General features: G+C 32.2%; 2 protein-coding genes across 2 annotated transcripts; one reads left to right on the top strand and one right to left on the bottom strand.

The window, feature by feature from the left end:
- Positions 1-629: 629 nt before the first annotated feature.
- LOC127118645 (putative pentatricopeptide repeat-containing protein At3g13770, mitochondrial) lies at positions 630-3,876 on the top strand. The gene is made up of 2 exons (XM_051048878.1): positions 630-858; positions 1,366-3,876. The coding sequence occupies exons 1-2, from the start codon at positions 748-750 to the stop codon at positions 3,559-3,561; spliced, it is 2,307 nt and encodes a 768-aa protein (XP_050904835.1). The 5' UTR covers positions 630-747; the 3' UTR covers positions 3,562-3,876.
- A 36-nt stretch (positions 3,877-3,912) lies between these two features.
- LOC127118646 (CBL-interacting serine/threonine-protein kinase 8) lies at positions 3,913-10,678 on the bottom strand. Its single transcript, XM_051048879.1, has 14 exons — positions 10,184-10,678; positions 9,130-9,192; positions 8,635-8,706; positions 8,420-8,527; positions 8,265-8,339; positions 8,101-8,154; positions 7,864-7,989; positions 7,290-7,379; positions 5,818-5,940; positions 5,092-5,211; positions 4,834-4,950; positions 4,665-4,721; positions 4,487-4,561; positions 3,913-4,388 (listed from the first exon to the last, which is right to left on the bottom strand). Exons 1-14 carry the CDS (start codon positions 10,340-10,342, stop codon positions 4,287-4,289), a joined length of 1,341 nt encoding a protein of 446 aa, XP_050904836.1. The 5' UTR covers positions 10,343-10,678; the 3' UTR covers positions 3,913-4,286.
- Between the last annotated feature and the right edge of the window lie 422 nt (positions 10,679-11,100).

Here is an 11,100-nt window from a genome sequence, read left to right as displayed (position 1 = left end):
ATAATAAATTTAATTTAAAATTTACAAAAACACATCTTAAAAATACTTCTCCTTTTGATTCTACTTATCAGAAAAAATTGATTTTTTTCTATCTTTATTAAATAATCAATGTATTTGATGCATGTTATAGTTCAAATACATTAATTATTTAAAGAATCTAAGAAATAATTTTTTTCTTATAAATAGAGTCAGATATAGTAATTATGTATGCTCTTAATTACATTAATATTCTCGATCACATTAATGTATGTGACTCAAGAATTTATGTCAAAAATTGAATAGTTTTTTTTATTAAATACAATTATCACTTTTTATTTATCAACACTATGAATGAATTTTTTTAAAATAATAATTTAATTAAAAATTAATGAAAAAACACTTAAAAAAAATATTCACCTATAAAATCTTAATAATATTAACATAAAATTAATAATAACAAAATATTAAATAAAAAAAATAAAAAATATAAACATTAACATGGTCATACATTGAAGACCTAAACAAAAAATTTATATTAAAAATAATAAATTAAACTAAAAGTATAAAAAAATAAAAATAATTGATCGATATAAATAAATAAAAACGATAAAAGAAAAACAGAAGGTATAAAAAGTATATAAAAACGTAAAAACAAAAAAAAAACTAGGAATAAAGGGAATTGAAGTAGCTATTCGTCTCTCACATTACTCAGCGACTGGTTCACATCGAAATCATTGCTCAAGATTTACCTTATCCTTCCTTCATACTATGGATCTCCATTCCATAATTTCTTTACCTTCTCTACTTCCTATCTCTGCAACTCGTAACCTTCACCCGCAATTCAGAAAATATCCAACAACTTCTTTTTCACCACATAAGGTACAAATTTTCTGCTTTTGTTTGTTATGTACTCGATTTCTTTTTAGAAAAGTGTTAAGCACTTCTATAATAAGTTTTTATTCTATATGTTTAATTAAGTTGTTTATCCAAACATACCTTCATTGAAATAAGTCAAAAACAGCTTAATAGTATGCCATGAGTTATTTGTACAGAGCTTACTAGTGTATTACTCCAAATAAGTTGTTCAAAACTCAATCCCAATTTTAATGGAGTTGCAAAATTATAATTAATTCCATAATCAACCTTAAAGAGTACCTGGCTTATTGGGGCTTTTTCGAATTGACTAAGTTTTGTGTCACTGTTTGGGAGACATTTCCAATGACATTTTTCACAATTTTTTTTTGAATTTATTTTATCTTTTGTTATAAAAATAGCTTATGTAAACTTATTCATAAGTTTATTTTGAGAAGCACTTGTGCTATAAACTGAAAATAAGCCCTTTATCCAAACATGCCCTAAATATTTACCTGCACCTTATGCTTTCAGGGTCAAAGTGCTTCATTACAGAAAAGCCACATATCAACACATTTGGATCCAAACAAGCACCTTAATTTTCAAGAAGCACTTTCATTGGCAAAAGAGGGTAAAGAACAAGTAGATACATCTTTCTACATTCCCTTGTTACAACATTGCGTAGAAAATGGCTCCTTTTCATCTACACAAATTATTCACTGCCACATAGTGAAAACAGGTAACTATGAAGACCCTTTTTTGGCAACAATTTTGGTCAACGTTTACGCCAAATGCGGTAAAATGGAGTGTGCTCAAAGAGCATTTGATCACATAAACCGAAAAAACGCTGTTTCTTGGACCAATTTAATGAGAGGTTATGTGCAAAACTCGATGCCAAAACATGCTATACATTTGTTTCAAGAGATGCTGTTACATTCAGAGTGTTACCCTTCAACTTACACTCTTGCTATAGCCCTTAATGCTTGTACATCTTTGCAATCTTTGAAGATAGGAGAACAGTTACATGCTTACATAATCAAATGCGATGTCGATTTTGACACGAGTATCGGCAATGCGCTTTGTGGTTTGTACTCTAAATGCGGTGGTAACTTGAGGTTTGGGCTAAGAGCGTTTAGGAAAATCAGAGAAAAGGATGTTATTTCTTGGACTGCGGCGATTACTTCATGCGGCGAGAATGGTAAGGCTATGAAGGGTTTGAGAGTTTTTGTTGAGATGCTTTTAGATGAAGTGCAGGTTCAGCCTAATGAGTATACACTAACTAGTGTATTGCGTCAGTGTTGTGAGGTTAAGTGCTTAGAGTTTGGGATTCAGGTTCATTCTTTGTGCGCTAAATTAGGATACGAATCAAACCCACCCGTTCGGAATTCTTTATTGTATTTGTACATTAAATGCGGTTGTATTGGTGAAGTTCAAAGGTTGTTTAAAGGATTGGATGATGTCGATTTGGTTACTTGGAATGCTATGATTGCTGGACATGCACAGATGATGGAACTTTCATATGATAATCTTTCTGCGTACCGAAGTGGAAGTGAAGCACTTGAATTTTTCTCCAACTTGAATCGATCTAGAATGAAACCTGATTCTTTTACCTTCTCAAGTGTGTTGAGTGTTTGCAGTAGAATGATGGCTTTAGAACAAGGCGAACAGATTCATGCTCAGACAATCAAAACCGGCATCTTATCCAGTGTTTCTGTAGGTTGTTCTATGATTAATATGTATAACAAATGTGGAAGCATTGAGAAAGCAAGCAAAATTTTTCTAGAGATGTCTATCAGAACAATGTTTTCATGGACTTCCATGATTACTTGTTTTGCACGGCATGGTTGGTCAAAACAAGCATTGAATCTTTTCCAGGATATGGAACTTGTAGGAGTTAGACCTAACGAGATCACTTTTGTCGGCATTTTATCGGCCTGTGGAAGTGCAGGTATGGCCAACGAGGCATTCAATTACTTTGAGATTATGCAAAAGAAATATAAAATTAAACCTGTGATGGGCCATTATGCTTGTTTGGTTGATATGTTAGTGAGGCTCGGTCGGCTTGAGGAAGCTTTCGATTTTATAAAGAAAATGGATTATGAGGCTAGTGAGTTTATTTGGTCAAATTTGATTGCTGGTTGTCTAAGCCAAGGGAATCTAGAATTGGGATGTGATGCTGCAGAAAAGCTATTAAGTCTAAAACCGAAAGATATCGAGACGTACACATTGCTATTGAATACGTACGTCTCAGCCGGGCGGTTCGAGGAGGTTTCTCTAGTGAAGAATATAATGATAGAAGAGAAAATCGAAAAGTTAGAAGATTGGAGCTGGATTAGCATCAAAGACAGAGTGTATTCATTTGAAACAAATGACAAAGCGCACCTAGAAACTCCACTGGTGAGTAAATCATTGAATGATTTACTTGCAAAAGCAAAGAATCTTGGATATGAGATGTTAGAAAGTGTTGAAATAAGTGAAAAGGAACATGAAGAATCTTCCTCTACCATTTATCATAGTGAGAAGCTAGCTATTACATTTGGGTTGGAGAATTTGCCAAATTCTTCGCCAATAAGAGTTGTGAAGAATACCTTAATGTGCAGGGATTGCCATAATTTTGTGAAGTACATCTCAACACTATCTAGTAGGGAAATCATTGTTAAAGATAGTAAAAAGCTACATAAATTTGTCAATGGACAATGCTCTTGTGGGAATGTTGGTAGTTTTCTCTGATATCCTCTATAAAATGCAGCTAAAAGTTCACGAGTTACCAATCAAGAGATGACCAAAAGCAGATAATCTTTTTTCACATTTTCTACATTTACTTCTACAACTCATATGTTACTTTATATATTGACAAGTTTTGAATAGTTATAGTTAGTTAACTTTTGATTTTTGATTGTAACTTCACAAAAACAAAACTATACCATGTATTGACTAGGTGACAAACCGTTTACATATGGTAAATTATGGTTTGCACATCAAAAGTAATTAAAATTCAAGTGTAAACGAGTGAAAGTTCATTAGCAATTTATTTTTCATTTTCTACTAGTTTTAGTGATGGAGCACCAAAAAGAAAACATATGAACCGATAACATGAAAACTATGAGTACACTCAATCAACACTTACACTCTTCTGACTGTAAAATCTGGATACATTGTAAAGGCAAGACAAAAAAAAAAGGAAAAAAGAAATTTACAAACACCGAACTCACCATTTTTGTCATTACAGTTTACACCTGATACCTTTTTCTCTTTCGAATTTGAATCTGATCTTGTATATATAAAGAGGCCTGGGTTGGTTATAGATACTAAAGAGGTGACTCGGGTGTTTTCTGTAACACTTCCGCATAAATATATCTTACACAGCTAGACTTTTTTTCTCCATCCAATTCCACAACTAGATATTTTCCGTCTTTGCTTTTCAATTAGAACAAAAGATGCCGCGGGCAACAAAACTAGTGTCTCTTGCTTCTATTCTTGGAGGTCTTCAATTTGCTTGTTTCATGAGGCGATTTCCAGATGATATCTTCAAGATTGCTAGAAAAATTCTTGTAAAACTGCAACACAGATGTACTTTGTTGTTAAAATTGCAATAAATTGATGGAAAGAAAGGTGAGGTATAACACCAACTATACAAACAACTCTTAAAACTGACCTTGAGATACTCACTGGCATCTCCAGCTGCTTTCTGAATATCCACCATGAAAAATGTTGGAGCAACTTCAAAAACCTTTTTGAACAAACCAAAAAAAAAAAAGAGAGATCAAGAAATGAAATTGAAAGCCGAAATGTTAAGGGACTGTTTAAAGTGAAGAAGAGAATTATCAACTTACTTCCAATATAACTGAAAAATGGGATTTCTTATTTGCTGAAATACCCTCTATTCTCATCTGAAAATATAGACCAAAGACCACTTCAGATTAATAAAATAAAAAAATAACGCAAGCTTAATCTTAAGTTGAATTAATACAATCTAGATATAAGTGAACAAATGGTACCAACCTTGTAGTTACGAATATGCGTCTTGAATCCCATTGACTGTGCCACAACTTCCATACTTGTTAAAACCACTTTCACTGGCTTTTGAGTGACGAAGCGTGTTTGGTACTTCATAGTGTCCTTAAGATAATGACAGAATATGGGAGTGCAATTATGCATTTTTCATAGCAAGCCATATTAAATAGGCAATTTTTTGAATATTTACACATGATTATTGAGTTATAAAATAAATAACAGTGTAATTCTTTAAAAATGAAATACCTGTCCCCGATCAAAGATTGATGCAAGGTTTAAGCCTTGAGATAACATTATCATGTCGAACGCATTAAGAACTAGAGGACCCGTGTCCTCAACCTCACATTGCCGATTATCCCTCTGATCCTTCAGCAACAAAATAATCAGTATGTCAATATAACTGATACAATTTTCATATCAATGTGCATGAAACAGAAAGTCTTCTCCCGAATTGATGGGGCGTAAAATATTAAGATAGCTGTGACGATAGCTTTTGCATTCATCAGTACCTTTCAATAAATATCTCCTTCGTCATCATTGATCTTTGAGTTTTGAGTAAACCAGAGATTTCAATGCTATTAATTGATCAACTTTTAAGACATTTTATAACTTAAATTTACTTAAAACTGAGTAATGTTATATTATCTTGTATAAAAGAGAGAGGAGTATATAATATATATACATAAGGCTTAACCTACTTAATCCCTAAGATTAGGGAATAGGATCAATTAAGAAGAGAATAGTATCTGAACAAATACAATAATATCTCAACAAATATCTTTCACTGATATTGTTATTTTGTACTCCAAAAAAATTCAAGGTAGGAGGACAGGGCATTCAAAATGTGCCCAATCCATTCCGATGATTGAAGCTGATAGGGTACATTCGGAAAGGCTGAGGTGAATTAGCTCAAATGTAAAAGAAAATCCTACAATATATAACCTCTAATGCAGAATGAAAATATAAACAGACCTCAACACTGTCAAATGCAGCATTTATGTCATCCAGATTTACATCTTCATACTCGAGGAGATGGACAGGAACATAGCTTTTTTGAAACCACTCGTCATTTCTAATCTGCTCAATGGTAATACGCTGAATTCAACATGCACATAAACACACATGGATGAGAATGAGAAAGACTCTGTTCAAATATTGCAATGAACTATATATTATATCCACTAAACTGTAGATAGTAAAACAATATAGTCATCATGTAAACTAAAACCAATCTATACAACAGAAAATGGAATAAATCCTTGAACTGCAAAGGATGAATAGTTCACCTTCAACAATATTGTTCAACCATATTAACGGAATTAATACTATAGAAAATAATCAACAAGTATTTGGTGAAATATAATTGATGAAATAAAAACTTTTAGGTCTCACACCAACAGGAAGATTAGTAAGGATTAGTATAGTCAGAACCATAACATTAAATTAACTCTTCTCTTTAGAATTTGAGCTAGGGTTAACTCAATCTAAAAATAAGCTCTATAGGTGAGGATGCCCAAGTATTATAAAGATTACTTGGGCTATATCTCTAGTCAAATTAAGATCTCAGTCGAGACACCCACCTTGTGCCCAGGCATATAGATATGGAGAGTGTAAAGTTTGCAGGACTGGACATCTATGCAAGGCCCGATATAAGATCTATGATTAATTCTAGCCTAAAATAAATTTTTTGGGATTCCTTCTTTACGTACATACTAATATATTAAAACCGCAACAACAACAGCAACAATGATCAAGCCTTATCCCACTAAGTGGGATCGGCTACATGGATCAAATTAAATCCGAAATCGTAATAAAATCCTTTTCTTTCCTCAATGAAAACCCTATGATTTCAACAACGATTATGCCTTGATATGATAATCCAAATATATTATGGACTAACCCTTATTTATACTAATATACTGAACTTCTAACCCTGATCAAATATGGAAACTAATCATGATAATTGGTACATTCCTAATACTATAGATATTCTAAAGATAAAACAATATATTATCTTTTTCTTTAAATAAAATAACAACAAGATATTTTTTAAATAATCTAAGAGACAACAAACATTAAAAGTCCTTATTTCGACTGGGGAAAGAAATTTATAAGTGAGTGCGATTTGATATCCAAATGATCCGGCTACAACAGAAAAGCCATCAATACTGTTGGGTCTGATCAATCAATTTTTAATTACAGTTTTTCTTTTAATAAATATCATATAATTTCATTACCAAGATTGACAACTACATATCATGACACACTATGACATTCTAGATCCCTTGAGATGCAACATGAATTTTGTGAAGTTCATGAACACAATTAATTTTCAGTTTCTGAGCTCGGACAACATTAATTATAAATTGATTGATGCTGAAATGCCATGTTTCAAACCTCTTTGGACATTGATAAAAATCTTGTTCTGCAGAGGAAATTCTTACATTCTCAGGGTTTGGGTCCAAGATTCGCTGTATCAAAGATTTCGCTCCCACAGGAAACCAAGCAGGGCATGAAAACTCTGCTTTGTCAATCTGCAAGGAAGTAAGAAAAAATCAATACCATTAATACAAATCTGAATTTTCTTTTGAACATCTTTTTGAAAACAAATTATTATTAGACTATGTAGTCCTGAGCCTTTTGACAAGAACTTTTAGAAACTAATTCATTATCACAAAAATTCATTATCACAAGAACTTGTACGAACAGAAGCCAGCACCTCTTAAACAATGCAGCCGACATAATATGTTATTATATGCAATTGCAAGATAAATAGATAAAACAAATACTCCTTTTGATCACTATTATAAGCAAAACTTCATTTTGTATTTGGTCAATATATAGACTAGATACATCAGTTATTCAATGAATAACAGATATATCTGTTCTATATATGGTCTATATATAGACTAGATAAAAAATAAACCTTTCCTTATAATAGTGACCGGAGAGAGTATTCAACAATGGAAATTCCATCTAATATGCAGAAAAATGCAGATTTGATGTCTAAATCCATGCCTTACTATATAGCGTGGTAAGATCAAGCTCATCAAAGGGAAGATATCCCGCCATTAGAACATAGAGGATAACGCCACAGGACCAAACATCTGCTGGAGCACCATTATAACCCTTGTGACTGAGTACCTGAGGTCACAAAGATAAATGTCAAATAAAGAAGCTCAAATACTAGCATAGTGAGTAGCCAAAGTTGACATAAAATCATATTAAGAGAGCAGTGAGCAAAACAAATACTACCTCAGGAGCTACATAATTAGGAGTTCCACAAGTTGTCCGCAGCATACTAACCCCCTATGAAAAATTTCACAAATTTAAGCACGCGTCAGTACTTAAAACCTATATATGATTTGATCTACACGGATTCATAACTTCTAGTCAAATTTATGAATTATGAATCTCACCTGTTCTGGCAAAGCACTCAAACCAAAATCTGAAATCTTCATGTTTCCTAGTGAATCAAGTAAAAGGTTTTCAGGCTGCAAAAAGGGGAGGAAAACTGTTAGATGACACCACGATATGGATGAATAAAGCATTCCAGGTGTCAGTCAGTACAAACCTTTAAATCTCTATGATAAACTCCCTTACTATGGCAATAATCTACACCATCAATAAGCTGTTGGAAGTATCTCCTAGATTCAGCTTCACTGAGACGCCCGTGGTGTACCTGCATCATTCTTATCTTCATTATATATTCAATGCCAGAAAAAGTGCTGAAAAAATCATGATTGAAATTTAACGGAAAAAAACATTGATCCATTTTTAGCTACTCACAATTTTATCAAACAATTCACCACCTGTGATGAACTCCAATATGATATAAATCTTAGTACGGTTGGCCAGAACCTGAAGAAAACCATAATTTAAAACAGAACGAATAACTTGTAACAGTGACAACAAACAAGATAAAAACATTTATCAATATTGGGTTGTTGGAGCAGTTCTTCTAAAACATATATTTTGAGGGATAATAACATACGGAAAAGAGAAAGGGAAAGTTCCAAACCAAGTCCAATTCAAAATTGATTCCTACAATATTGCTTCTCTCCTCACGCAGTTAAAGAACCGGAAATTTATAATTTAGGTTTTACTTTACTAACCTGAAAAAACTTATGAAGTTTACAAGTTAAATTTATTTCACACTTCACATGTATTCATCAGGACTTGGTGCACAAATGATTAATTTCATAGCAAAAGACAAACAGCCCCTTAATTACCTTTAAGAAGGGAGAATGAAACAACACCTACAGACAATAACATACCACATACCTCATGGAGGCGAACAACATATGGATGTCTAACTAGTTTCATAATAGAAATCTCCCTCTTGATCTGCATCAAATTTAAACAAATAAATAAACAAATAGCAAACATGGCAATGTAAATAGAAACCATAGCAATCACAAATATAGTAAGCATCAAACCTCTTGTATCATAAAAAGGGAAAAAAAATCCAAGCAAAAATAAATGTCTTAAACCCCACTCGTTCGTCACTTACGGGATGCCAATTCAATCAAAACATTTACCATCACTCAAGAATTAAAAAGACTTACATCCACAACCACATTCCCCTTAATAGTATTACTAAAAACCACACCGAAACTCCCTATAACCACATCATGCATCAGGAAAATTAACTTACTATGAGTAGAAACTACTATAAAATAAAACAATGAAAACACTCTATGTTTGAGTAGGCGATATCAAATGTTATCAAATCAAACATGATTTTGAACAAAATTCGTTTGTCTACAATTGAGTTTAAATTGAAATGGCTTATTAGTGAATGTTTTTACTCTAAAAGCTAGATTAGCCAAAAACTTGAAGTAAATTTTTCAATCCAGCAGAAAAGCTACATTTTATCACTCTACGCTCCGAAGCAAAAACACAGTGAACTCACTGCATGTCTCGATTGATTGTGGAATGATTTTGAGGTGTTTAGTTCTTTTAAAGTATCATTGATTCTGACTCCATAATTGATTCTTCAGAAGCTAGAATAGGTAACTTTTGAGTTATAAACGTGATTTTTACATTGAAAAATTTAGTGTGCAACTCAAATTTGCATAAAATTATCCAAACATAAATCTACATCCAACTCACTTTTAACCAGAATCAATTCTCATCGCCGCCGTAGAACCAAACACACACTTACTAAAATCAAATTCCACTTGAAACAAAATCAGTTATGAAACTCTTCAATTCAATAAACACAAGCTCAAACTATATATTCCTTCAATTCAACAACGCATTAAAATCACTAAATGAAACTAAAATTAAAAACAATTGAACGAAATGGATGATGATTAGAACAAAAAACGCGTACCTGATCGGCCATTTTATGCTTGATGATGGTGCTACGATCGAGTATCTTCATAGCAACGCTTTCACCAGTTTCAGTATTCTGAGCGAACTTAACCTTCGCGAAGGTTCCTTCACCAATGGTTCTTCCAATTTCATACTTACCCACTTTTCTCAACACCATGCTTCGTTTTCTCTTATCTCTATATTCTTTTCTTCTTCTAATCAACAACTTCAACTAAAAATCATTTCACTCTATAAGCTTTACAAAACAAGCTTATCACTTTTTTTAATTAATTAGATTAATGGAATGATTAGTTAATTAATTTAGATTATCTTTTTTTTAAAGTGAAAAGAAGGAAGGGAAGCTGGAGTAGATGATGAGTGAGAAAGGAAAGTGGATTTGGCAGGTGAGAGAATGAATTAAAAATGAAAAGGGACAAATGTGAATGAAAACTCTTTCTTTGAAAATTGGAATTTCAAATTTGTGGGTGATGATTTTAATACGTACGACTTTGGATTTGGAGAACCGGAAAAGACGGCTTTTATTTGGAATAAAAAATAAAGTAAAGTTGACACTTGCCAAGTTTATTTCAATTTTCAAGTTTAACAAGAAAACAGAATTAAGAATTAAGTTGGGAGAGAGTATCATGATTAATGTCTCTTTTGGAAGAAAAAAAAGTTTGGTTTGCTTTAAGAAGTCTCTTAGTTGGGTTTTTTTTGCTTGACTCCAAATTGATATAGAAATTATTATTTGAACATTTTAAATGAATATCTTTGTTATTTTAAAGTCTACATGTATTTTGAATAGACAAAGAAGATGAATAAAAAAATGAAGTGTTTAATTTTAATTTAGCTTAACCTTTAAACTAATTCACGTACTCTCTGGTCTCGTATAATATAAAAAAAGTTCACATTTAAAAAATATTTAAGTTTTATATA

This window comes from Lathyrus oleraceus, chromosome 2, assembly GCF_024323335.1.
Source record: "Lathyrus oleraceus cultivar Zhongwan6 chromosome 2, CAAS_Psat_ZW6_1.0, whole genome shotgun sequence".
NCBI classification, from domain to species: Eukaryota; Viridiplantae; Streptophyta; class Magnoliopsida; order Fabales; family Fabaceae; genus Lathyrus; species Lathyrus oleraceus.
The sequence above is the reverse complement of the archived record's forward strand: the minus strand, read 5'-3'. Positions and strand labels throughout refer to the sequence as shown.

Excerpts from the sequence above, each read along its gene's own strand:
- LOC127118646 (XM_051048879.1), bottom strand. The coding sequence starts at position 10,342 with ATGGTGTTGAGAAAAGTGGGTAAGTATGAAATTGGAAGAACCATTGGT. Across the intron at positions 5,941-7,289 it reads TGGACCCAAACCCTGAGAAT|CGTATTACCATTGAGCAGAT; the intron begins GTAAGAATTTCC and ends TGTTGAATTCAG. Across the intron at positions 4,562-4,664 it reads ATTTTTCAGTTATATTGGAA|GTTTTTGAAGTTGCTCCAAC; the intron begins GTAAGTTGATAA and ends TTGTTCAAAAAG.
- LOC127118645 (XM_051048878.1), top strand. The coding sequence starts at position 748 with ATGGATCTCCATTCCATAATTTCTTTACCTTCTCTACTTCCTATCTCT. Across the intron at positions 859-1,365 it reads CTTCTTTTTCACCACATAAG|GGTCAAAGTGCTTCATTACA; the intron begins GTACAAATTTTC and ends TTATGCTTTCAG.